Below are 26,628 nucleotides of genomic sequence, written 5' to 3'. Positions count from 1 at the left end.
GCCATGGCAGGGACACCTCCCACTGTCCCAGGCTGCTCCCAGCCCCAATGTCCAGCCTGGCCTTGGGCACTGCCAGGGATCCAGGGGCAGCCACAGCTGCTCTGGGCACCCTGTGCCAGCCCCTGCCCACCCTCTCAGCCAGGAATTCCTTGAGAAAGGCTGAGTTTCCATGTTTTAAGTGAACAAGGAATGTCTTTATGGGAAATATGCTTGAACCAAACATGTTCCTTGGCTCACTTTCAGAGCAGTTCTGTGTGAAATGGAACTCAGTAACACAACGGACAGGCTGTTCTTGAAATATCCCTAAATTTATGCTTTCTGAGGGTGTTAAACAGCCTTTAAACAGTCCCTTTCTTGCTGGGATTTTCAGAGGGGTTTATATTATACAGCAGAAGAGGCTGTTCTTGCATTTGCTAATGAAACACTGAATTAATGTTTGAGGATCTATTCCAACCAAAATGATTCAGTGGTTTAATTGTCCAAGTAGGGAAAATATTTCATCTTTAAACATATATATTTATTTTTTACATATATTTTATGTATATAAGTGCAGAGCCAGGAGTTGGGCTCGTGATCCTTGTGGGTCCCTTCTAGCCCAGGATATTCCATCATTCTATGATTCTATATTTACAGCATAAGGCTGATTTTTTTTCTTAAATACCTATTGCTTATTTGTGAGATAGAGGGGAAATTGGAAGTACCAGACCTTACACTGTGAGAAATAAAGGTCCTTATGAGAATCCTAACTGAAAAAAAAAGACCAACCAAAAATCCCCTTTGTTTGTTTTAGTTTTTCAGTTTAATGGAAAAGTGTAATTTTCAGCAGCACCGGTGCTACTGTGTAAACTGCTGGGAGAGGATAACAGGAGTGATTGTGGGGAAATCACATATTTTTTGTGGGAGCTGCCGGTGTTGCAGCAGCAAACTCTCGTGTACAGCAGCAGTTTGAGGAGACGATTTAAACCCCTCTCAAAGCCGGGGATCACATCTAAACTGTCATTTCAGTGAGTCTTTTATGCTGACCCGCTGCTTGCTGCCCTGCAGAGCTGGTGCCGGAGCTGTACCCGCGGAAGCCGAGTGCGGTGGAGCAGAAGGTGCTGCCTGTGCTGTGGCACCTGCTGGGCAGCACGGCCGGCGGCGGCTCCGTGCCCGGCCCCGGCGGTGGCCGCGCGGCCACGGCCGGCTTAGCCCAGGCCCTGTCCGCACAGATGGGCCCCGGCCTGCTCGCCCACGCTGCAGCCCAGCCCCCGCACATCAGGAAGAGCTTGGAGGAGCTTTTGGAGACGGGAACATAAAATCACCATCCCTGCAGGTGAAGCTGCAGCGCCGCCTCAGCCGGACACACGGACGGTGCTGCCGGGACACGGGCGGGCGGGAATGGCCCCTGTGCTGGGCTGGACTGGACTGGGAGAGACCGCAGAGCTGGGCTGGGCTGGGCTGGGAGAGGCCCTGGAACCAGGCTGGGCTGGGCAGAGAGAGCCTGGGGAGCTGAACTGGGCTGTGCTGGGACAGCCTGAGGGCCTGGACTGGGCTGTGCTGGGACAGCCTGCCAGACCGAACTGGGACAGTCTGCGGGGCTGAACTGGGCTGTGCTGGGACAGCCTGAGGGCCTGGACTGGGCTGTGCTGGGACAGCCTGCCAGACCGAACTGGGACCAGTCTGCGGGGCTGAACTGGGCCGTGCTGGGAGAGCCTGCAGAGCTGTGCTGGGCAGTGCAGGGCTGGCTCCCCTCACTGTCACCAGCATGGCCGTGGAGAAGCTGCTCCAGTCCATCTGTGCTTCCCTTCAGAGGCTCCAACCCAGGACCTGACCCTGGATTGCTCATGAAGAACCACATGGTCACATCAGCACTGCGCTTTACAAGGAAAATGGAAGAGAATCCTGGACGCAGTGACGCAGTGCTATTTGTGAAAAACATGTATTTTTGTACCCCCACAGGCAGTGGTGCAGTATTTGTTGTCTCAGGGCTGGGCAGGGAGGAGAACAAACCCCAACCCTTCTCCTTCCCCAGCTGTGGGCTCTGGACACATTGGACACAGGACACAATGGGATATATAAATAAAGGGATTTATTTCTGTACAGGGATGTATTTCTGCAATGGGATGGGAAGGAGTGGCTCAAGAGCTGCTCTGCTCAAAGGAACCCGGTGACAGTGGCTGAATGTGAGCCCAGGTGTGCCAAGGTGGACAAGAGGCCAAAGGCACCTGGCCTGGACCAGGAATAGTGTGGCAGCAGGACCTGGGCAGTGACCATCCCCCTGTGCTGGCGCTGCTGAGGGACCTCCAATCTTGGGATCAGCTCTGGGCCCCTCACTTTAAAAGGGACATGGAGGGGCTGGAGCGTGTCCAGGGCAGGGAACGGAGCTGGGAAGGGGCTGGAGAATTCCTGAGGGAGCTGGGAAGGGGCTGGAGAATTCCTGAGGGAGCTGGAAAGGGGCTCAGGCTGGAGCAAAGGAGGCTCAGGGGGGACCTTGTGGCTCTGCACAAGTCCCTGACAGGAGGGGGCAGCCGGGGGGGTCGGGCTCTGCTCCCAGGGAACAGGGACAGGAGGAGAGGGAACGGCCTCAGGCTGGGCCAGGGCAGGCTCAGGGTGGACAGCAGCAGGAATTTCCCCATGGAAAGGGTGCTCAGGCCTTGGCAGGGGCTGCCCAGGGAGCTTTGGAGTGCCCATCCCTGGAGGTGTCCAAGGAATTCCTGGAGGTGGTGACTTGGTTTAGTGGTTTAAGGGCTACAGTGGCAGTGCTGGGCGGACAGCGGGACTGGGTGATCTTGGAGGAGTCTCCCAAACCAAATGATTCTAGGATGTGTTTCCATACGGGGCGGTATTTACTGTATTCCCGTTCCGGGCTGTACCGCCCGGCCCCGCCCCTGAGGGAGCGCCGCCATTTGGCGGGAAGGGGCGGGGCGCGGGGGGCGCCCGGTGCGCACGCGCAGGGGGTGGCGGGCACGCGGGCGGTGCGCGCGCGCGGGGCGCTGTGCGCGTGCGCGGTGCGTGAGGCCCGGGCGAGGCGGCGGCGGCGGCGGCGGCTGTGGCGGCCCCGGCAGGTACCGGCGAGGGGGCTGCGGGGGGCGCGGGGCCGTGGGGAGGAGAGCGGGGCGCTCCGACAGCGGCCGGGAGCGGCCGGGCCGCGGGACAGCCGGGGCGGGAGGCAGAGGCGAGCGGGCGCTGGGCTGGGCCGTGCGCGGGGCGCTCCGAGCGCCGTGTCGGCCCCGCCGCCTCCCGCGGCCGCTCCCGGGCCTTGGGTGTGCCCGAGGGGTGAACTGTGCCGTGGGGGCGTATCCCGGTGTCCCTGCTGCGCCCTTGTATCCCCGGTCTGCGCGCTGAACGGCCGCTGAGCGAGTAACGGGCCCGCGCGGAGCCGCTCCGCGCCTCGCGGCCGGTGACGTTATCGCTGTGAGCGGGCCCCAGAGAGGCCCCGATCGAGAGGGAACGGCCTCAGGCGGGGCCGGGGGAGGCTCAGGTGGGACATCAGCAGCAATTTCCCCATGGAAAGGTGCTCAGGCCTTGGCAGGGGCTGCCCAGGGAGCTTTGGAGTGCCCATCCCTGGAGGTGCCCAAGGAATTCCTGGAGGTGGCACTCAGAGCTCTGGGCTGGGGAAAAGGTGGGCATCGGGCACACCTGTTGGACTCGATGGCCTTAAAAGGCTTTTCCAAAGTAAACGATTCCGTGATTCAAACCTAATCCCGGCACAGCCGTGCTGGGCCCGGCAGCGCCGGCCCTGCCCCGGGTGGTTCCAGCAGCGCCTTATCAGGGGTGGGAATGGAGCGCTCTGGGCAGAGCTCAGATAAGGCTCCACATTCCTGCCCCTGCCCCTCTTCCCTGTTTGTGTTCCATTCGTTCATTCACGTTTATGAGCGGCAGTTTTGTGTACAGCAGTCCTTTGCTGGTAACAGGCTGAATAATACATGTTGGCATCAATTATTTAATACCAGTGTGTGTAGCTGTCTGATACTCTGATTCAGTTATTTAGCCTGTGTGATATAAAAACCCCCGGAATTAAGGTGAAAACCCCGGAATTAAGTTTCCCTGGTGTGCTCCAGCCTCATGCCCACCCGTGGAGTTTGGTGGCCTAGGCATGGCCTATTGCACTGGCTGGTTTAAACCATGGATTGCTGTCAGATTTTGGGATATGCCAGCGAGAAGATTGGAAGGCCTTTTGCTGGAATAGCTGTCAGACTTGGTTTCAGTTTGAAGCCTCGTGTGCAGGTCAGACCTTGTGTGCTGATCCGTACTGCTTCTCCCTCATTCTTTTTTCCCTCCTAATCTGAAGACAGCTGGATTTGGAGGGCAGATTTTTTAAGGTGGAAAATGTCTTCTGAATCAGGTAGAGGGAGAAAACATCTGTTAGACATCGGAATAAGTTTAGGTCGTAAATTACTGCATTTTTTAAAATGGTAGAATCCATGGAATCACGGAATTATTAAGGCTGATCATTAAGTCCGACCATTCTCCTGCACAGCCAAGGCCACCACTGATGCCTGTGCCCAAGTGCCACATCCACACAGCTTTTAAATCCGTCCAAGGATGGGGACTCCCGCACTGCCCTGGGTGCCAAGGGTGGAAAACCGTCTTGGAAGAGAAATTTCCCCAATATCCAACGTGAACCTTCCCTGGTGCAACTTGAGGGTGTTTCCTCTCGTCCCATCACTAGTTACCTCTGTCACTGGTTACCTCAAATTTTAGAGCTGTAAATGGTGCTGGGGCTGCTGTTTGTGTCACTGCCTCCTCCTACCCCTCGACTGTAGAACCTGCACGAGGTACCCTCTGAAGTGCAGCAGCCTTTGAGTTATCCAGAACTCTGCCTGTTGCACTGGTGAAGGCACAGCGATACTCTTTGATACTTAATGTATAATGCAATGTTACAGATGATGTTTTTTTCTCAAAATCATGGAATCTTAGAATACTTTAGGTTGGAAGAGATTTTAAAGCCCATCCAGTCCCACCCCATGCCGTGGGCAGGGACACCTTCCACTATCCCAGGCTGCTCCGAGCCCATGGCTGCCAGATGATGGAGAACAGAAATACATTTTAAAAGCAGTTATTAGAAAAGTTGCAGGATAGACCACATGGACTCTTTAGCATTGTGCTGGAGTTCCTTGTCTTGGTGAACTCCTGGGAAAACATGAACTGTTATCCCTGGAGTTGAAGCTGCTGGAGATAAGGGAGAGAGATTTTTCCTCTCTGGCAAGACCTTCCCCCTGTATGTGGTGGTGTTTTACCCATGTCCGTGTCAAAGTGAAAGCAGTGGTCTGGGTGCTGTCTCTTTAGGCTTTCAGTGTGAAAGAACTCTGGAAAGTTCTGGGGTGGGGACTTACTTCCTTTTTAGATCCCAAATGTTTTGCCACCTGCTCCGAGGAGAACAGAAGGAACCCGGAGTGGCAGTGCAGTGTGTGAGGATGACAGTCCAACACTGCCCTTCATCCCAGCTGGACTCACAGCTGGGAGTTGCTGTATCCTGCAGGGTGGTGTTCCCTGGGATCCCTGAGCTGTGAGGGGCATGGAGAAGGCTCGGCTCAGTGCCTCTGCTCCGGCTCCAGGAGGGAAGGCCGAGGCAGGGTGGCATGCAGCCAGGTCAGGCTGGCCAGGCGCTGGCACAGCAGGGCAGGGCCAGGCAGTGGCTCTTGGCAGGGACATCAAAGGAACAGTGGGAGGAAGCAGGAGTCTGTCCCAAGGGGCAGGAGGAAGTGCCTGGCACTGGGTGTGGGTGGGAGTGAGGGGCTGTGGGTTAGGGGCAGCCAGAGCATTTCTGTGGCCCTCTGGTGCTGCTTGGTTTATTTGGGCATCACTAATGGGGACTGAGTTGGTGCTGACAGTAATTCTTGTCTTTGATTTAGCCTGGCATTGAGGGCACCTTTTAACAGCTGTTATTTCACAAGGAAGTTACTGGCTCATACTAAGTAGGAGAATTGAATGAATTTAGGGACATGGGTTAGTGGTGGCCTTGGCACTGCTGGAGTAACTTGGACCTGATGGTCTCAGACAGCTTTTCCAGCCTGAATGTTTCTATGGAATTTGAGCATAATTCTTTATTTAAAATAAACTTCCACTGGACTCCTCCAGGAAAGCTGTACTGATTCACTTTTATACCTCGATAGCTCCCTGTGACAGTTTTTTAGCAACCCACAATGATTTCTATGTGCAGATGTGGAAATCTATGACTGCTGTTAGTATTTTTTATTGCTGAACAAGGCTGATGTGTGAGACAGATGTAATCAGGGTTGTGGTGAAATACAGGGATGCCTGGAGTACCTGGGACACTCTGAGCTGCCGATTCACACCCAAGCTCTGCTTGAATCTCGCTACAGGAGTAGTGAATCCTTCTGTTCCCACAGGATCCAGTCCCACAGCGGTGCCATGGAGAACTCGGAGAGCACGGAGGAGGAGCAGCCAACTGTGGGCAATGAGAGTGCGGAGCCCGGCGCCGAGAGCGCGGCTGAGGAGCAGCACATGGACTTCAGCACCGAGATCATGAGTGTCACTGAGATGGAGCAGTCCCCGGACAGCTCCCCGGACCTCAACGAGGATAACACGCAGGAGAGCGAAATTCCAAACATTGAGAGTTTACAGACCACAGATATCGAGGCTGGCTTCCCTCCGGATTTTGACAAGTTTTGGAAAGTAGTAGAGGACAATCCGCAGGATTTCACAGGATGGGTTTATCTACTGCAGTATGTAGAGCAGGAGGTTAGTGCCTGCCCCTTGCTCCTCAGTCTCCCAGAAATAAATAAAGAACTAAAACAAGACATGGGATTCCAGTGGCAAATGCAGAATGGACATTAGGCTGCACGGATGCTGATTTAAGGCAGTTGTCCTTGCCACTGTTGTCATTTAATCATGAAATGCCAGGATGCTTTGGGCTGGAAGTGACCTTAAAGCTCATCCAGTTCCACCCCCCTGCCACGTGCAGAGACACCTTCTATGAGCCCAGGTTGCTGAATGTCAAAATAACACCAAGCATTTCTAGCACTCTGTTAATAATTGTCTGTAAAATAAACTGAAGTTGTCCCTAAGGAAAGAACTGATTGTGCTCGCTCTGTGTTTCCCACAGAACCACTTGCCAGCAGCCAGGAAAGCCTTTGACAGGTTTTTCACACACTACCCCTACTGCTATGGGTACTGGAAGAAGTACGCGGACCTGGAGAAGCGCCACGACAACGTCAAGCAGTCAGACGAGGTACGTAGGGCCCAGGGCCAGCGCTGCCACCAGTCCCAAAGCCAACAATGACTGTCCCACTGCGAGTCATTGGGCTGCCAGTGCCTGCCCTGCACGGCCAGGGCTCGAGGGACGTGTTTGCACGTGTCCCAGCTGTGGCATTTGGAGCTAATGTTCTCTCTCTTTGTTGGCAGGTGCGTTAAACCTCTACAGTTTGTCAAGCTTTGCAGTGCAAGCCTCTGTATTACACTGCAGCTTAACAAGTAGGGCAGGGCTTTTCTGTCACTTCCATTTATTACTCATTTTCAAAACAATATAGTTGGTTTGCTGGTCACAATTGCTCCATCTTATTGCATTTTTGGTCAGACGCTGTCAATGATGCTCTAATGGGTCTGTGCCCTATGGTCTGTACCCCAAAGCCTGCCCACACAACCTGGTCAGAATGCAGGGACCGCTGCGCTTTGAAGATCAAGACTCTGCACGTGGAGATCAGAACATTGCCATGTTCTATCCAACCTCCACCCGAATGGTAATGGTAGATTATTTAAACAAAATTCCAGTAATTAGTATTTCTAAGGTTCACCGGATAACACAGTGTTGCCTCTCTCTTAGGACCCCATTAAGGATTTGAAGTACAGTTCATGTTCTCTTCATAGGTCTATCGCCGAGGGCTTCAGGCAATTCCTCTTAGTGTTGATCTTTGGATACATTATATAAACTTCCTAAAGGAGACCTTGGACCCTGCTGATCCCGAAACTAACAGTACCATCCGGGGGTGAGTTGGGAGCAGCCTGATAGCCATGCACACCAGTGGGGTCAGGTTACTGTGTTGTGAAGATAAAGGACAAATTAATAGTAGCACGGTGTTGCTTTAAGGGCTTTTAAGAGATGATGGAGCCAAAGTCCGGAAGAAAGGGGACACAATACAGTGTGGTACTAGGGGCAAAAGCTGTGGCTTGAGAGCTTCAGACTGGATGTTAAGAAATACTTAGTGCAGCATTGGGAATCTTGGAATTTAATTCCTTGGGGTTTCCAGGGTATGGCTAGGATGTGTCTGCTTGCTGTGGCTGGCACTGGGCCTGGTTAAAGGGTTGGACTAGAGTTGGATCAGAAAGCTTAATTGAACTGGAACTGAATCTGAATCAGGCTGCAGAATTGCTGCACAGCTTCTGGGTGTTACACTGCTGCACTGGTGGGTTTGGAGTAGTCTGTACAAGACAAAGGTGATAAAGGTTGTGTGTTTTCCTAATACCTTGTGTTCTGCAAGTGGCTTTTGCTGTTGCCTTTATTTATTCTGTTGTGGTAGTGCAAGAAGAAAATGAGTGTGAGCTTTCTGAATCTCTAGACACCTTGCTGCAAGTATCTAGAGAACACCTTGAAGAATGTAAACAATTAATAAAAGTCTAGTTTCAAATAAATGAGGGTGCTCATAACCTTTAATAAGAGCCAGGACTTTCCTTCCTTGTTCTGTCCCGGCATCCAGAAACCAGTATAAAACGATTTCCTTTTCCAGAGCCTATGAACACGCAGTGCTGGCTGCTGGGACAGATTTCCGTTCTGACAGACTCTGGGAAATGTATATAAACTGGGAAAATGACCAGGGAAACCTAAGGGAAGTTACATCCATCTATGACCGCATCCTGGGAATCCCAACGCAGCTCTACAGCCATCATTTCCAGAGGTAAAGGGAGTTAATGCCATGTGAAAGGTGGAAATACTCAGCACAAGAACTTGAAACAGTTTTATGTAGTTATTTACTGACATACTCAGGCAGTTGGACTGGTTGTTTTAAAGTACTGATGCACATTTGAGGAATTTGGTTTTAGCTAAATTCAGAGGTTTTGTTGTGGAATAAGGACAGGCATTGGAAGTGTGGGGAAGAAGAGGGGATGTTTTTGAGAAATCAGAATGAGCAGTTTTGAATATTAATTCTGGTGCAATGCCCACGTGTGGTGAAGCACTGATTTAACTGAATAAAGAGGAATCCTGATTAAGATTTAGGCAGTGGAATTCTGCATTTGTAGGGAGAGGTGAGCAGCAACCTCAGTTAAATTGCACACAGTCTTCCCCGTAACGTCTACAGATCTCCTGGCGTGGGAAATAAAGTATTTCCTTTATAACTGGTTTTGTCCTTTGCCATCTCTTTTCCATGGCAAGGGTTCTGTCAGCCTGCCGTGCTGCCCTTTCCCTTGGACACTTGTGAGGGTGATGGGTGCTGGCAGTTGCATTTTGGGTGTGAGCCGGCAGCACTCTCGGTGTCACTCAGGAGCCATGAAGTGAAGCAGAACCCCCTGGGATTTACGGCTGTGCCCTGTTGGGCAGCAGTGCAGCACGAAACAACCCCATTGCATGCCTGCTTTGTGGCTGTTGTTAGGTTTAAAGAGCACATCCAGAACAACCTGCCCCGAGACTTCCTGACCACTGAGCAGTTTGTGCAGCTGCGCCGGGAGCTGGCGGCCGCCAGCGGCCACAGCGGCGAGGACGGGGACGAGCTGCCCTGCGGCACCGAGGACATCACCGACCCCGCCAAGGTACCTGCACGGCTGGGCACCTGCATGGATGGGCACCTGCACGGGGTGGGCACCTGCACGGGGCGAGCACCTGCACAGGGTGGGCACCTGCACAGGGTGGGCACCTGCCCGGGGTGGGCACCTGCACGGGTGGGCACCTGCACGGCTGGGCACCTGCACAGGGTGGGCACCTGCACAGGGTGGGCACCTGCCCGGGGTGGGCACCTGCACGGGTGGGCACCTGCACGGCTGGGCACCTGCACAGGGTGGGCACCTGCACAGGGTGGGCACCTGCCCGGGGTGGGCACCTGCACGGGTGGGCACCTGCACGGGTGGGCACCTGCATGGATGGGCACCTGCACGGGGTGGGCACCTGCACGGGGCGAGCACCTGCACGGGTGGGCACCTGCACGGCTGGGCACCTGCACGGGGTGGGCACCTGCACGGGGTGGGCACCTGCACGGGTGGGCACCTGCCCGGATGGGCACCTGCCTGGGGTGGGCACCTGCACGGGGCGGGCACCTGCACGGGGTGGGCACGGCCACCCTGTCCTTCCCTGGGGCAGGGATTCCGCTGCAGCCAGCTGAGTCTGCTGTAGCTGGGCTGTGCCCAGAGAGCTCGTACATATCAATGCCCCGTGGCCCAGCACATCACTGAGCCCACCAGTGGCCACCCCTGTCCTTCTCTGGGGCTGGGGCAAGGGTTCCACTGCCGCCACTTTGGCTGTTCCCAGAAATCAGAGATCTCCTGCATATCAGTGCCTTGCAGCACTGAGGACATCACTGAGCCCACCAAGGCACCTACATGGGGTGGGCACAGGCACCTCTGCCCTTCCCTGGGCTGGGGCAGGTCTTCCCCTGCAGCCACTTGAGCTGTGCCCAGAGCACATCACTGCCCTGTGGCTCGTGTGGTAACAGGACAGCCCCTTCCAGTGCTGGCAGAGGTGTTAAAGAAATGGGTGAGAAAATGAAAGAAGCGCTGTACAAAACCTTAGGAACAAACAGTAATTATTCCAGATCAGCAGATTGAGATCTGTGGTCTAAGAAAACTCCTCATCAGCAGTGGCCTGGGCAGGTTCAGACTCTTACAGGCCCAGGAAAGTGCAGAGCTATCCAAAGGAATTGCTGATGGTGAAAACACAGACACTGAAACTGGGGCTGACTTGGATCCAAATCCAGCCTTGATCTCAATGAGCTTTAGCATAAGATAAAAGCCAGTTCAGCTGTGTGTGCCAAGGCTCCATCAGGCAGTGTCCCGGCCCTTCCCTGGCTGCTCAGGGAGAATCCATGCACTTCACTGGCACAGGAAGCAGTTACAGAGGTGATACCATGTCTGCCTGTGTTACATTTGTTAAAATTCTGTTCTAGCTAATCACTGAGATAGAGAACATGAGGCACAGAATCATTGAGATCCATCAGGAGATATTTAACCACAACGAGCATGAAGTCAGTAAGAGGTGGACGTTTGAGGAAGCGGTAAGTGGGGTTTGTGTGAGGCAACACGAGCACGTGGTTTGGAAACAGGACTGGGAGCTGGGAATTCTGTGAAACAGCCTTAACTTAAGCTGGGGGGGGGGTTTGAACAGAGACTCAAAGTTGGAGCAGTTTCACTTCTCTGCCATTTTTCTTGTGAAGAGGCACCTGGCACCTGATGATGTAAAGATCTCTGAGCAGTGTTTGGAGAGAGGCAAGGTGCTGTAATGTTTGCTAAGCCAGTGAGTCCTGACAGTTAGTGCTGCCTCGTGCATCTGGGGTGGTGCAAAGGCATGAGGGCATGGAGGGGATTCCCTTTGAAAGGTAAGCCTGTGCTCAAAGGAGAATGAAATTCCTGTGGTTTTCTATTTTAACATTACACACTTAATCAGGTAACTTTTGTTGTGGACCTCCTGTATATAATGTATTAAAAGTAATTAATTAAACTAATAATTCGATCACTGCAAATATACAGCTTTTGCTGTAGAATTAAGTTGGATTACATTTGAAAAAAACAACTTTATAATTTTCTTCCTGGCAAACATGGTCCTTGTTTTAAATTTACTTCTTGTTCTAAAGAATCCTTTGTGTTACCCAGCTGGGACAGAGTTTCAGAGACTCTGTTGGGCTGGGTGATGTCAGAACTGGTGGGTGGTTTATTGCACTGGGTTGGTGTGGGCCAGGTGCCTGGACAGCCCAGGAGCCCACAGACAGAGTGGGAAGCCATTGTCAGGGAGCTCGGTACCAGTGACCCGTGGCAGGAGGGAGCAGAGCAGTCAGAGTGTCCCAGGTTCCTGCCCTGGGAAGCCTTAAGCTGCAGACCTGTGGGACTTGGGAGAGCACTGGAACTGTGGGCATTGGGCAGGAAAGGTGTGGGAAGCCGAGTGTCCCCTTGCTCCTGGCCACCATGTGCTCTTGTTACCATGAGAGAGTGTCTGCCCTGGAGCACCAAGGGGCTGGGAGGAGCTGCAAATGCAGAGTTCAGCGTGTCTGTAAAGGACAGCAGAGAGGTGGGTGGGCACAGATCCCACCCAGGCTTTGGGGGTTGCTTAGAGCTGTTTTTAGCAGGAATGGGACTGTGAGCTGATCAAAATGGCCACAGAGTGTTGGGTTCCACACCAGAGGTCAGTGAGGAGCATGAAGGGGGGGATTGGCTTTAAATTTCAGGTGGCCTTGAAGAGTTGGATTCTCCTTAATTACTGTAAGTTCTTCATCCATTTGTGTGGGTTTGGATCTGAGAGGGAATTGCAGCACAGGAGAGACATAATCAAATGCAATTAAAGATGGTGAGGAAAGGCAAAGGATCTCTGGCGGGATGCCAGACAAAGCAATTTAAATTTAAACAGAGCAATGTTTAATTTTCTGTGCTGAGCTCTGTCCCACCCAGCCCCTCTTGCAGCCATCAACAACAACATGATGGAGCTAATTCGTGGTCTTGCTGTAACCAGCTTGATGTAAATACTTAATAGGAAGTCCAGCTCAGTGCTGTCTTTCCTTGTCATGATTCTCAACCAAATTCTGAGTTTAATTTGTGGGCTGAGTGTACCACAGTGAGCACTTCACCTGTGTTGATGGATGTGGGCAGTGTCCAGTGTGTCCATAATGTCACTGACACGGGGCTGCCTTGGGTCCTTCCCCAGCATCTCTGCACTCCAAAAGCTTTCTAGGAAAGGAAGTTTGTAGCCTGGAATGTCATTGCAGTAAATCCCTTGATCCACACACCTGGGTAACCCTGGTTTGAGGAGATGAGGAGGTGTCACTGGAGCCCTGATCACTGAAGTGGCAGTAACTGAACGTTGGTTGTGTGGCTGTTGATTGTTTGGACCCCCTTGGTGGTGTGTTTGTAATCACCAGTTGCATCCTGTGACTCTTGCAGATCAAGAGGCCTTACTTTCATGTAAAACCTCTGGAGAAAATTCAGCTGAAAAACTGGAAAGAGTACTTAGAGTTTGAGATAGAGAATGGCACTCACGAGCGAGTCGTGGTCCTCTTTGAGAGATGTGTCATTTCATGTGCCCTCTATGAGGACTTCTGGATCAAGGTAAGGGAGGCAGCTCACAGCTCTGCTGGTGCACACCTTGACCTGGTGACTAACCCTTGTACCCTGTGGAACGTTGTTCATCTATAACTATATCTGTTGCATTAGGAGATGGTCTGCTTGCAACCAGATTTGACTGCTGCATTTGCCAACTGCGTTGCCTCTCTACGTCCTTCCTTACAGAAACTAGTCTAGTGGTTCCATAAAGGTGCTGAATGGGTTTAAACAAAAGAATTTTATCGTTCTGGCATGTTCTTAGAGGCAAATACAAGCTTTAACCTGGCTGGTCTCTGCTCTGTTTCCAACCCTAGTATGCCAAATACATGGAGAACCACAGCATCGAGGGCGTGAGGCACGTGTACAGCAGGGCCTGCACCATCCACCTGCCCAAGAAGCCCATGGTGCACATGCTGTGGGCAGCCTTCGAGGAGCAGCAGGGTAAGGGCAGCCCTGCCTGGGTGGGGCTCTGCTGGGGGCGTTCTGGGATCTGCCCTGTCCTAAAGCATCTCCCTGCTGTTCCAGGCAACATTGATGAAGCCAGAAGGATCCTGAAGACGTTTGAGGAGTGCATCCTGGGGCTGGCCATGATCCGCCTGCGCAGGGTGAGCCTGGAGCGCCGGCACGGCAACATGGAGGAGGCGGAGCAGCTGCTGGAAGATGCTGTCAGGAATGCCAAGTCCATCAGTGAAGCCTCCTTCTATGCCATCAAACTCGCCCGGCACCTCTTCAAAGTGCAGAAAAACCTGCCAAAGGCAAGAAAAGTGCTGTCAGAAGCCATAGAACTGGACAAAGTATGTGTTCCCTCTTGGCTGTCTTACCCAAAACTCAAACCGCCCTGGTGTCTTTCTCTCTTTCTGAAGCGTTTTGTAAAACATGGCAACAGTGATGACAGGAGTTGTAACTGGATGTAATTTCCCATTACTGCATGAAGACAGCAGTCCCTCTAACCTGACGTTGCCAGGGTCCCAGCTTGGAAATCTGGAAGTTTGCACTCTTTTCCCATCAGAAGCACAATGTGCTTTGCACTTTGGTTTCAATTCTTAGAATCTTAAATGTTCTTGGTGTGTTTGGTGTTCTTGGTGTGGGCAGTACTTGGTGGTTTGGTGTCAGCACAGAAATACCTGGCACTCAGATGCTACCAGCAAAGTGCAGCACCTGGGTTTGTGGTGTTGGTCACTTCTGGTCTGTTTGTGCAGCAAACCAGCCCAGGGAGAAAGGAAAAACCCTTCGTTGTGTGTGGTTGTGTGTATTGAGGGGGTGAATTGTGGTGTGTAACAGTCAGAGTTAAATACCTGCTGTGAGGGTCAGGTGTGCACCTCCTAATGCCTCTTTTGCACAGGAAAACACCAAACTGTACCTGAACCTGCTGGAGATGGAGTACAGTGGTGACCTCAAGCAGAACGAGGAGAACATCCTGAGCTGCTTTGACAAGGCTGTCCATGGGGCCTTGTCCATCAAAATGAGGATCACATTCTCCCAGAGAAAAGTGGAATTCCTGGAAGATTTTGGGTCTGATGTGAACAAGTAAGATGTCCTGTGGGCAGTGGCCAAACTGGGCTCACTGGGAGAGTGCTGGCAGCAGTTGGGAAGGGGTGGGGTCAGTGGTGTCTCTAAAATTGTTTCCTTTGTGCCATCAGCTCTCTGTAAGGAACAGCTGCTTTTCTAAACCAGCCTCCCGGTGTTTAACAGGAATAGATTTTTAAACAGGAATAGTTTTTAAATTGGAATCTCTTTTCAGATAATTACCCCTTTTTATCTGAAGTGCCCAACACCTCACTGAGCAGAGCTTTGCTGCCTGCCAGGTTTTCCTGTGGCTTCCCTTGCTAAGCCCTGTGGCAGCAGGTGCTCCCCAGGGGAGTGGGACAGGTCTGTGACACAGGTGTCCTTTGAGGCTCTGTTCCCTGGAGCTGCTGTGTGTTTCCAAAACTGCCCTGGCTGGGTTTTTCTATGTTCAGCACTAGTAACAAATGTGCACTTTTTTGGGAGAATACACCAGAAATGCAAGTTTTTAATTCAATACTTTTTGCCTCTTAATTGTCTGTTGTTTTTATTTACATTTTGCAGCTAAATAACCTGGAAGGATTAATGCCAAGTCAGTTTTTCTGCTTTGTATGTTTTTAACAATAGCTGTCCTTAAATTCTGCTGCCTCTGCATGGCAGCCAGTCAGTGCAAGTTTGGGATCTGAGACAGACCAAGCACAAGGAATTTTGCAGTTCCCAAATAATCCCAGAGCACAGAATGAGTACAAGGAACTCTTTTCACCCAGAGCACACTGACAGAAGCTGCAGGCTTTCTGAGATGCTGCAGATGAAGGGGTATTTCAGTACCTGTGGGAATTTTAGCCAGGATGCCTGTGCTGCATTAACCATACTTGTTCTTCCCTGCTGGATGGGCAAAGGCTGCAGGTGCTGCTTTGGGATTGGAATAATTTCCGGTGTTTAAACACTGATTGCCACATCTCAGTGCTGCTGTGGGTGGCATCACCAGCAGGCACTGAAGGAGCAGCTGAATCACAAAGCACTTGAGAAAACTTCTTTACAAAGGAACTTGATAAAAGGTGCCTCAAGTGTGAGGGGAGTTCACAGGTCGGGAACTGGAGCTGTTGTGAATAGAGCTGGGTTGGCTTTGGTGGTGGTCACTGGTCAGAATTTATTCCACTGCAGTTTGCTGTGTGGTTACAGCTTGGAGTAGGCATTGCTCAGGTGTTTCAGATGTTTGCAAGGCCTGACTGGCTGTGTTCTCCCCAGGCTCCTGGATGCCTATGACGAGCACCAGGCGCTGCTGAAGGAGCAGGAGACGCTGAAGCGGCGGGCGGAGAACGGGTACGGACTGGGCCCAGCTGGGAGAGCCATCTGGGACTGCTCTGGGGCAGTGCAGGGAGCAGCCTTGCTCTGGGGGGGTTCTTTAGCCCGTGAGTGTGTATACAGGTCTTTGTCAGCTTTGAACCTACTGATGTGAGGGTAGAATCGCTTCATTTTGGTCCTTAAAGTGTGTACTAAATAGAGCTGTGCTGCTGCCCTACGTAGCCATAGAATGGTTCTCATGGACCTTAAAGCCCATGCAGTGCCACCCCCTGCCATGGGCAGGGACACCTTCCATAGACCAGGCTGCTCAGAGCTCCATCCCACCTGGCCTTGGACGCTTCCAGGGATGGAAACATTTTTGGGAAATAAGTTGTTGAGTTGTTGAATTGAGCCAAACAGTTCTGGTAAAATACCTCATCTCTGAGCAGGAACGTGCCTTTGCTGTCTCAGTTTGGGCAGCAGCTTTAAACCCAGCCAGTTCTGAAGCCCAGCACCGACTGTCCTTCCCTCAGCCCAATTCCCTCACCCCGCTGGGCCAGGGCCCCCAGCTGAGCGCTGTTGCTCCCCGCACGAGGCAGGCCCAGCGTTTCTCCAGGGGGCCAGTACAAGGCTGTGTTCCCTTGCAGCTCGGAGGAGCCGGACGAGAAGAAGCTGCTGACGGAGGACCCGAGCCTGGCGTCGGCGCAGCTCATGGACGGGGACATGCAGGTCAACCAGGCCGCCTACAACTACAACGCCTGGTACCAGGTACGGGGCTGGGCAGGGGCAGCCTGGGAACATCCAGCTCCTGGAACGGAAAACTCGGCTCCTGGGGGTTGTTGATCCCTCCTGGGCCTGCTCCACAAGTGTTTGGTGCTCCTGTGTGGAGCGAGGAGCACTTTGGTGGCTGTCCCGTCACACAGGGAGGGGACAGGGCAGGGCACCAGGGCTGCTGTGTTTGGTAATGTTTTGGCCAGACTGGCCTTGGGGTGCCCCTTTCCTGTGTGCCTGGACAGTGACTGTGTCCAGGCAGTAATTCTGTAATGGCTTGGAATGGGTTCTGCTGGTACACAGCACGATCAGCAAAATCAGCTTGTCCTCTGGGGCTCTTCCTCCAGGCATTTTAGTTTGGAATAGAACTGTGGAGGTTGGAAAAGCCCCCTAAGGCCATCCAGTCCAGCTGTTCCCCCAGCACTGCCAAGGCCACCACTGACCCATGTCCCTACTGCCACATCCACGTGTTTTTAAATCCATGGAAGTTTTGAAGTGGTTTAATGGAAAGCGTTGTTTAGACTGTGCAGAGCCCCCAGAGCTGGGAGAGCAGTGCTACAACTGGGGCGCAACCCCTGGGTAGCCCTGGTTTGGGATTGCATCCGGGTCAGGAATTCTTTCCAAAGTCAGGCAGTGGGAGGAGTCTCATCCAGCACAGACTGTCCAGTGCTAGGCCAGGAAAAACGCCCCGAGTTTCACACACAGCACTGCAGGAATGGCAGCCTGGAAGCTGTGCCAGGCAGGCTCAGGCTGGATACCAGGGAAAGGCTCTTCCCCCAGAGGGTGCTGGGCACTGCCCAGGCTCCCCAGGGAATGGGCACGGCCCCGAGGCTGCCAGAGCTCCAGGAGCGTTTGGGCAGCGCTGCCAGGGATGCCCAGGCTGGGATTTTGGGGTGTCTGGGCAGGGACAGGGGCTGGGATGATCCCTGTGGATCCCCCCCAGCTCAGGATATTTTGATTCTGTGACTCTGTGATGAGGATCTGTCCTGTGGCTGCACGGTACCTCCCGCCCTGCCTGCCTTCCCCAGGGTTTTCCAGAGGGAGTGGCACCGTTGTCCTGCATTCCCAGGGGTGCTGTGCTGGGCACAGTGGGGCTGGGGGAGCTGTGTGGGGTGGGCTGTGCTGCCGCAGGAGCAGGGGCTCCCTGTGGAGCTGGGACATGGTGGCTGATGCTGCTGCTGTGTTTGGTTCCAGTACAACTACCAGAACGCCTGGAATTACGGACAGTATTACCACACAACTTGATCCCCGGAGGGAGTGGAGTTCACTGTGCTGCAGTTTCAACAAAGATGGAATAAAAAAATATATTTTTCTAATTTTGGGCTGTGAAAGAACTGTTGTGCCACCTGCTTTTGGTCCTCTGCATGTGAACCGAGCTGCTGCTCACAGGGTATGTGTGAAGCAAGATTCGTGTGCTGGTAACTGATAAATGGTCTCTGTACAATTCTCATTTACCATAAATGATTTTTTTTTTTTAATTCCCTGCACTAATTTATGGAGTATCAAAAGAATTCTCATCAGTCTCATGATTCCATAACTGAGCGGGTGAAGCTGTGGGGCTTTGGGTTGGTTTTGCCCCAGAGCTGCTCTGCTGCCCGGCCCTGGCCCCGGGGCTGAAGCCAAGGCTTGTCCTGCTCCCAGCCCGACTGGAGGGGGCTGTGCTGGGATTGGGGGCCTTGGCAGAGCTGCCACACGGGTTCTGTAGTGTGGGAGGGGGTAGGGATTAAAACCACCTTTGTTCTTTTTTAAAAGCACAAACTGTGTTTGGGATGAGTTTTGTATTTAGAGTTTTTCATGTACACGGTGTGAGCAAAACTTTTTTCATTTTGATCAAAGTGATCATTCCCATTTTTGTAATAAAAGCGAGGAATTCAGTAGCGCTCTGAGCTTTCTTGGACTGCCTCATTCGAGCCAGGAGGGAGAAGAGAATGCCCGAGTTGAGCCCTGGTGGTGTTCACAGGAGGGGCTGTGGCACAGGGACACCTCGGGAGCACCTGTGGAACAGCCGGATCTCTGCGAGCAGAGCTCCTGTCAAATAAGCCATGGAGTGGGAATGCTGTGGGATTGGGCTGCACAGGAGGGAAGGGGCCGGGGCTGGTGTGGGGCCCGGCTGCTCCAGGGCTCTGCAGGGCCCCGGCAGAGGGGCGGGGCGAGCACAGACACAAAGAAGGGAGGCACTGGCAGGTACAAACGCGGTTTAGTGGGGGGCTGCCGCTGTAGGGCAGCGGGGCGGGGACAACACGCAGCACTCATCTCCAGAAAGGCACCGCTGTGACCGGAGCCAGGAGTTACAACACCGCCGGCAGCTCTCTGTGGCAGAAACGGATTCCCAGCAGCACGGGGAATTCTTCATTCAATGTCCACCAGCTCCACTTCAAAGAACAGTTTTGCATTCGGTGGGATCCTGTTGGCAAGTGTTAAGGAAGCTGAAACAGCCCCTGCAGTGACACTCCCGGGGCAGGGAGTCCCCAGCTGCTCCCCGGCCTCTCCTGTGTCCCTGGGATGTCCCTGATCCGGCTGGATCCAGCAGGGAGCCGCAGCTGCTGCCCAGCAGGAGCTGTCAGGAGACAGGGCCAGCTCCTTGGACACCTTCAGCAGCACTCCCTGCTCCTCATTCCCCTGAGCTGCCCCAGCCTTGTCTGCAGCTTTGGGGCAGTGGAGGTTACACTGTTCCACTGTCAACAGGGGAGAAGCGTCCAGGCAGCTCCTCGGATTACAGCATTCCAGCACAGAACAATCCCTTCCCCTCCTCCAGAAGTGTTGGAAACAAGAAACAGGGCTGCAGCAAACGCTGCAGGAACACTCCTCTACCCCCCACTTCAGCTCTATCCCAGAACCAGCTGTAACTCTGTCCCTACAGCTGCAGCAGGTAACTCCCCTCCTGTCTCCCTACGCTCGTTAGGATCCCCATCAGGCATAAGCACTTGGAAGCAGCTGGAATAAAAATGCAGGTGGAAAACAGCAGCAAGTTCCCCCTGCACGAGTTTTTCTCCAAAATAAAAGGGCAATTGCACCCCCCAGGAAGTGCCCTGGACGCCCTGAGTGGGAATATCCTGAGCCTGCCGTGAGTAACAGGTGAACCCCGCTGTAATATTGCTGTCCCTAAAGCGCCTCAGTGCCCCCAGCATTCCCAGGTTCCCTGAGGAGTCAGAGGTCACGGAAGGATACTTGGCATCGGGCTGCCCCTTCTTGCCATAGGCCCACTCAGGCTCAATCTCCAGCTGGGCCTTCTCTCCTTTGCTCATGGTCAGCAGGGCCTCATCCCACTGCAAGGACAGAGAGCAGCTGCAGCCCGGGACAGCAGCACAGCCCGGGGCAGCGCCGCGGGGCCAACACCCACTGCACTGCCCAGCGCTTCCTGCGCCTCCGGGAATCCCCTCACAGCCCCGGGCATCCTCCCCAGCTCTGGGGAACGCTCCGGGGGTGGGCGTTCCCTGCTCCCACAGAGCCGTGCTCCCTGCTGGGATGACACAGGGAGCAATGGGAACACGCCTGTTTCCATCACCATTCCCAGGTTCAGTATTCCCTTCCCAGCAGCCCACCAGGAGTGCCCAGGAGTTGGTGTTGTGGCCCCAGAGGGAAGGCTCTGGCACCCACAAACCCGGGATAAACACAGGGATAAACCCGGGCCCCTGCTGCTCCTGCAGCGCTGCCCACTGCCCACGGGCACTGTCCCCTTCCCAGCTCCAATCCCATCCCACATCACAACTTTCTCCTGCTCAGGCTGGAGCAAAGGAGGCTCAGGGGGGACCTTGTGGCTCTGCACAGCTCCCTGACAGGAGGGGGCAGCCGGGGGGGTCGGGCTCTGCTCGCAGGGAACAGGGACAGGAGGAGAGGGAACGGCCTCAGGCTGGGCCAGGGGAGGCTCAGGGTGGGCAGCAGCAGGAATTTCCCCATGGAAAGGGCTGTCCAGCCCTGGCACAGAGCAAAGCCCAGGGAATGCACACAGGGATGGATGGAGCCCCAGGATCCCAAGAGCCTCGGCTGCTGTGAGAGACTGACAGGAGCCCGAGGCTGGGCTGATCCCAGGGAACAGAGCCTGCTCTCCATGCACTGCCTACGGAGGGAATCACTCTGAGGATGAATGTTCCACCCTCCCAGGGTAATGCCTTGCAATTTGCCTCCACCAGAGACAGAACAGCCCAAAAACTGCAGCCCAGTCATAAATCACAGAATGAAACTCCCCGGGGACTCTGAGGGAGCCCTTAATGCTCTACTTACACCTCGGATCACTTTTCCTACGCCAACTTTGAAACTCAAGGGCTTGGCTGCTTTTTTCTTCTTTGAACCTGGAAAAGAGGTTTATGTTCATTTGCTTCAACATCACACCAGCACACTCCACACTTCTGGGTAAAACTGCCATTACAGCCATGCTTTATACAAATATCTGTCCGTATAATATTACTTTTAGCCCAGTATCAGATTTTCAGGGGAAATATTAGTGCTGTGCACTAAAAACTTCATTAAATGTTCAAGCTGCACCAAAGCATCTTTCAAACCCCACAGACTCATTCCTGAATTACTCAGGTTGGCTGTACAAGTCATGGACATATTAAGGAACTGAAGAAAGCCAACAGGGAACGTACAAATACGAGGAATTACAGAGAGTATTCCAGTGACTCTGGAATGCTGGTCCTGAGTGTGGCACATCACTGCTGGGAAAGCCTTTCCAGCATTGCACAATTTCATACCCCCAAATCCTCTGATCTGTCACAAAAACACCAGCAGGGAATATTGCACAGTGGAGTACTCAAATCCCTCTCAGTCTAGTGCCTCCAAATTTAAAGATTTACCACAGAAGGGCCCCAGGATGTGTTTGTTTAGAGAAATTAAGGACGCTGCTGGTGCCAGAGTTCTGTAGGAACCATCTCCCCCCACCCCCAAAGCAGCTCTAGCCGGGACTGACTCCCTGCATTCCACATTCCCCAGGCCTGGAATGCCAGAAGCCAGGGCTGGCAGGATGCAGCCGTGTCACTTGACACCAGCCAGTCCTAAAATACTGCCCTGTGCTGCCTCATGGATCTGGGAGCTGCAGGACACCCGGCAGCTCCACACCACCATGATGAAGCTGTTTGTCAGGAATGCCCCCAGACACAACTTCCAGAGGCAAATCCCTGCCCGAATCTGCTGCAGGAGCCCAGGTAATTCCCTCTGGGAGCATTTGCAACCAACCCAAACAGTTCATCTGCACATCTATATATCCATAACCTTACTTGATTGAATATTGGTATCGAAGACTGTCCCATCCTGCAGCTTTCCCGTGTACCAGCAATGGACAGTGTCTCCTTTCTTCGGGAAGTTGGTTTTATCGCCCTTCTTTAAAATGGATTTTGTGTACTTTGGTGGCCCCTAAGGTTATAAAAAGAGAGTTAGGACTAGTAGGTTAAATAAGTCTCAGATACACTCAAGATTGAACAACCACTGAGTTGAAGGCATAAAGGAAGACACTGTTAGTGAATGATGTATTCATGTTACCGCAGGGCTGCAACATTTGGGGAAAATGCAGCAGATTCAGGTTAAGGTGGGTTCAAACACCGGACTTTGCTGTAACCAGGTTTTTGAAGACTTAGGATCACACAATCTCTTGAACTGGAAAAGATTCCCAAAGACCACCCAGGCCAACCCCTGTCCCTGCACAGACCCCCCAACAACCCCAGCCTGGGCATCCCTGGCAGCGCTGCCCAAACGCTCCTGGAGCTCTGGCAGCCTCGGGGCCGTGCCCATTCCCTGGGGAGCCTGGGCAGTGCCCAGCACCCTCTGGGGGAAGAGCCTTTCCCTGAGATCCCCCTAGCCCTCACCCCGAGACAAGTGACTGGGCTAATCTGGCTTTCCACGCGAAAAACGCGAGGTGAGGGCATCACACCCACCTCCTCCACAGCCTCCTCAGCCTTCACCGCCTTCCCCTTGGCCTCCTCCGCCTTGGCCGGCTTCGCCTTCTCCGCCGCCTTCTCGGCGCCGTCCGTGCCCTTGAAGCGCTGCGAGGGGAAGGATGAGGAGCCGCCTCCACCGCCCCAGCCCTGCCCGACCCCCGGCTCCATCCCCGCCGCCCCCTGCCCTCACCTGCGTGTGGAAGAGCTGCGTGTAAGCCGCGATCAGCTGCTCCTTATTCGCCGTCTTCGCCACGTTCTTCACCTGCCCCAGCAGCTTGTGCTCCGCCAGGAACTGCGGGACACGCGCGTGAGATGGGGGGGGGGGGGGGGGAGAAAAAACCCAAACCTCCCATACACAACTCCAAATTATTTATTGTCCCACGCAATTACCGCCTGCGCCGCGTGCTCCTGCAGGAATTTGATGATCTCCTTCTTGGCCAGCGCCTCGCTCCGCAGCTCCTCGGCGCTCCAGGGCTGCGCCGGGGCCGCGGCCGCCGCCATTTTCCCACCCGCCTCCCGCTCCTCCTCCGGAGAGGAGGGCTGGGAGCCGCCCGGGAGGGAGAAGGGGCGGGCCGGGGGCGGACCGGGAGAGGGCCGGAGCAGAAGGGGAGGGTCGGGACAGAAGGGGAGGGTCGGAAAGCCGCCTTCGGGCCCTCCCCTTCTCCCCCGGCCGAGCCTCCGGGGAGGTTTGAGGGCGGCGGCGCCGAGGGAGGGAGGGGTAAAATGGCGCCGCCTCGTGGCGGCCGGGGAGCGCCGTGAGCGAGAGCAGCGGCGGCGGCCGCGGGGTGGCCTCGGGCTTGGCGGGAGCCGCAGGGCGAGGGGAGGGCCGGGACCCGGCCGGGGAGAAGGGGAGGGCCGGGACCCGGCCCGGGGAGAAGGGGAGGGCCGGGACCCGGCGCGGGGAGAAGGGGAGGGCCGGGAGGCGGCTCCCCGTGGCTCTCGGCGGCGATTTCAAGCTTCGGGCAGGGCTAAAATGGCGGCGTGCGGGAAGCGGCGCGGGGCAGGATGAGCGGCGGCCGGCAGCGCACTCTGCCGCAGGTCTGGCGGGCGCCCGAGAGCAAAAGCGAGCCGAGGGACGCGGGCGGCGACAGCGATGACGACCTGCTGCTGGCAGCCGCGGCCGCGGCCGACCCCGGCCCGCTGGAGGGGTTCAGCGAGGCGGCGGGGTCCATCTGGATCTACCCCACCAACCTGCCGGTGCGCCCGTACCAGGAGCGCATGGCCGGCGCCGCGCTGCTGGCCAACACCCTCGTGTGCCTGCCCACGGGGCTGGGCAAGACCTTCGTGGCCGCCGTGGTCATGTACAACTTCTACCGCTGGTTCCCTTCGGGGAAGGTGCTGTTCCTCGCCCCCACCAAGCCGCTGGTGGCCCAGCAGATGGAGGCGTGCGGCCGCGTCATGGGCATCCCGGCCCGGGACATGGCGGAGATGACAGGTACGGGCTGCTGAAGGGCTGAAATGCCACAGCGCAGGGGGAAGAAATGCAGCGTGAGGGGTGTTGGGAGGGTTAACTGTTGGTTTCGCAGTGGGTAAAACCCCAGGGCGTCTGTATAAAGGGTGAAGCGCTGGGGCGCGGCTCCGTGGTCGCAGCCTGCGGGTGGCTGCGCACACAGAGGGCTCTGCGTGATGGTTAAGCCAAAGAATAATGACGCGTTTTATCCTTTTTCTAACTTTTCCCCCGCTCTTTCCCTCCGCTTGTTGCTTTCCTTGCCACTTTTTAGAAAGTCTTTCCGGACCCCCTGAGCTGCAGTTTGTTACTCACTGAAGCAATAGCCTTAATGACTGAACCCATGAGCTGTCTTTTGGCCCAGACCTTTCCCAGAGGTGTTTTAAATGATGTGTAGGGCAGTGGGCAGCTACGAGATATCTTGAGCTTCCCAGTCTTACCATGGTTCTGGATTTAATTTTTTAATGCAAAAAACCTCTTCCCAGTCATTGTATTCAGTGAGGGTGGGGAGGCCCTGGATCCCTGGCAGTGCCCAAGGCCAGGCTGGACATTGGGGCTGGGATCAGCCTGGGACAGTGGGAGGTGTCCCTGCCAGGGCAGGGCTGGCACTGGGTGGGATTTAAGCTCCCTTTTCAACCCAAACCATTCCATAATTTTATGTGTCTGCCAACCCTATCGCTCTCAGGTCACAGGCCATACTTTATTCCCAGTAAACCAGTTCCCTGATGTTATTTGTTTTATTTCTAGGAGGAACCCAGGCTCTGGGCCGGCGGGAGCTGTGGAATACCAAGAGAGTCTTTTTCCTCACACCTCAGATAATGGTCAATGACCTTTCCCGTGGGACTTGTCCTGCTGTGGAGATCAAATGTCTGGTTATTGATGAAGCCCACAAAGCCCTTGGCAATCATGCCTACTGCCAGGTAGGGCTGGAGCCACCCCCACTCTTCTCTCCCAGTTACAAAAACCTTCCCCAAAATTATTTACAGGATCTCCATGAAGTGCCCCTGTCACAGCTGTGGGAGATTGTCCTTGAGGTCCTTAACTTTGTTTGAAAGAGATTCAACACTCCTGTGTGTTGTCATTGCCTTGTTTGTTAATGATACCTATAAGGTATTTTTTTAATGCCTACATTAGATTGTAATTTTGGTTTAAAAATACTTTTGGCTGGGCAGTTTAAAAAAAACTGTAAGGTTCTTTAACAGAGTAATATCAGTTTAAGATTTCTTTTTATATTTGGGGTTAGTGTTGATTAGCCAAGAGTTTATTGCAGTATCATGAGTTGATCTCAGAGCAATAGGTGATATAAGAAGTTGCTTTGATCCACTGGAGGAATTTACTGGATATTTGTGGAGTTCAGATTTTGTGGGATTAATCATCCAGGATTTACTTGTTTTAGAGTTTTTCTTCAGACTCACATTTTGGCAGCTCGCCTGAGTTAGTGGGCTGTCAATACTTTTGTTAAATCAAGGGAGAAAATATTTCATAATTTGCCAAGGTTGTTCTTGGTACATTTCCAGGCTGCCCCTGGATCCCTGGCAGTGCCCAAGGCCAGGCTGGGTGGGGCTGGAGCAGCCTGGGACAGTGGGAGGTGTCCCTGCCATGGCAGGGCTGGCACTGGGTGGGATTTAAGGTCCCTTCCCACCCAAACCATTCTGGGATTCAATATTTTTAGTGTGTTTTGTTAAGCCTTTCCTCCTTAGTGGGTATTTTCATTGATGTAGTTTGTACAAGCAAATAATCTCCTTTAAGGGCATTAATGGAACGTTCCTGTTCTTAGGTGGTGAGGGAGCTGAGCAAATACACAAATCAGTTCCGGGTCCTGGCCCTGAGTGCCACCCCTGGCAGTGACACCAAGGTGAGCCCAAGCTTCTTGCAAGACTTAAATAATCAAGGTTGAGTGGAAGCTCTCTTCTTTTGCCTGAAGCCTCTGCAGGGTCCTGAAGTCCATTAGAATTCCCCATTGAGACTGAATCTCTCTGCAGTCCATTACTTGTTGAGGCTTGGTGCTTTTCATGCTATAAACCATATATTATTTATTTGTGAGGAATGCCCAGAGCAGCTGTGGCTGCCCCTGGATCCCTGGCAGTGTCCCAGGCCAGGTTGGACACTGGGGCTTGGAGCAGCCTGGGACAGTGGGAGGTGTCCCTGCCATGGCAGGGGTGGGATTTAAGGTTCCTTTCCAACCCCAGCCAGTCTGGGATTCTATTTCCTGACCTTCCTTTCCTTTTTCATCCCAGGCAATGGGTGCCTTTTCCTTACAATTCTGTTTAAGACCTGCTAAAACATGGAAATAGTTACTTTGTTTTTGTGGCTGCTCTACCAGGCTGTGCAACAAGTTATCTCCAACTTGCTGATTGCTCAGATAGAGGTGTGTGCTGAAGATTCTCCAGAAATTCAGCCTTATTCTCACGAGAGACAAGTGGAAAAAATTGTAGTCCCACTTGGAGAAGAACTGGTAGAAATTCAGAACACTTACATCAAGGTGAGTGCTGCATTTCCTTTTTGGTCAGTGGCCAGTGACAGTAAGTGTTTTATCATCTCCATCTAGACTTGCAGAGGTTTATAAAGGCAACACTTTCCTGT

General features: G+C 53.7%; 3 protein-coding genes and 1 non-coding gene across 11 annotated transcripts in view; 3 read left to right on the top strand and 1 right to left on the bottom strand.

Moving 5' to 3' along the window:
- The window catches only part of PRPF39 (pre-mRNA processing factor 39), a 50,795-nt gene extending 32,181 nt beyond the window's left edge, over window positions 1-18,614 (top strand). For 2 of the 7 annotated variants that reach the window (XM_069018701.1, XM_069018699.1), the window contains one exon: window positions 1,045-2,079. In XM_069018701.1, coding sequence (XP_068874802.1) covers window positions 1,045-1,295 — 251 coding nt within the window. In that variant the 3' untranslated portion in view covers window positions 1,296-2,079. Of the gene's footprint in view, window positions 1-1,044; window positions 2,080-2,964; window positions 3,045-6,332; window positions 6,685-7,048; window positions 7,175-7,225; window positions 7,683-7,809; window positions 7,929-8,666; window positions 8,835-9,527; window positions 9,685-11,030; window positions 11,139-13,011; window positions 13,177-13,484; window positions 13,612-13,695; window positions 13,965-14,512; window positions 14,698-15,921; window positions 15,997-16,604; window positions 16,726-17,922 lie in introns of those variants that run through there. The other 5 variants (XM_069018704.1, XM_069018708.1, XM_069018707.1 and 2 more) reach the window with 5 other exon arrangements.
- FKBP3 (FKBP prolyl isomerase 3) overlaps window positions 1-23,099 on the bottom strand; it is a 56,070-nt gene extending 32,971 nt beyond the window's left edge. Inside the window, exons 1-7 of one of the 2 annotated variants that reach the window (XM_069018719.1) lie at window positions 22,989-23,099; window positions 22,789-22,890; window positions 22,596-22,703; window positions 21,942-22,077; window positions 20,950-21,017; window positions 19,897-19,994; window positions 19,033-19,132 (exon numbers count right to left, since the gene is read on the bottom strand). In XM_069018719.1, coding sequence (XP_068874820.1) covers window positions 19,078-19,132; window positions 19,897-19,994; window positions 20,950-21,017; window positions 21,942-22,077; window positions 22,596-22,703; window positions 22,789-22,890; window positions 22,989-23,099 — 678 coding nt within the window. In that variant the 3' untranslated portion in view covers window positions 19,033-19,077. Of the gene's footprint in view, window positions 1-18,908; window positions 19,133-19,896; window positions 19,995-20,949; window positions 21,018-21,941; window positions 22,078-22,595; window positions 22,704-22,788; window positions 22,891-22,988 lie in introns of those variants that run through there. The other variant, XM_069018718.1, reaches the window with a different exon arrangement.
- Window positions 14,048-14,133, top strand: LOC138112135 (small nucleolar RNA SNORD127). The gene has a single exon (XR_011151566.1). It is a non-coding gene; the product is annotated as a small nucleolar RNA SNORD127 (small nucleolar RNA).
- A 178-nt stretch (window positions 23,100-23,277) lies between the features above and the next one.
- Window positions 23,278-26,628, top strand: part of FANCM (FA complementation group M) — a 55,755-nt gene continuing 52,404 nt past the window's right edge. The window contains exons 1-4 of the mRNA XM_069018698.1: window positions 23,278-24,033; window positions 24,793-24,965; window positions 25,823-25,900; window positions 26,369-26,527. Of these exons, the coding sequence (XP_068874799.1) occupies window positions 23,604-24,033; window positions 24,793-24,965; window positions 25,823-25,900; window positions 26,369-26,527 (840 nt within the window). The 5' untranslated portion in view covers window positions 23,278-23,603. The remainder of the gene's footprint in view (window positions 24,034-24,792; window positions 24,966-25,822; window positions 25,901-26,368; window positions 26,528-26,628) is intronic.

Source organism: Aphelocoma coerulescens, chromosome 5, assembly GCF_041296385.1.
Source record: "Aphelocoma coerulescens isolate FSJ_1873_10779 chromosome 5, UR_Acoe_1.0, whole genome shotgun sequence".
Taxonomy (NCBI): Eukaryota; Metazoa; Chordata; class Aves; order Passeriformes; family Corvidae; genus Aphelocoma; species Aphelocoma coerulescens.
This window is presented reverse-complemented; position numbering and strand designations above follow the sequence as displayed.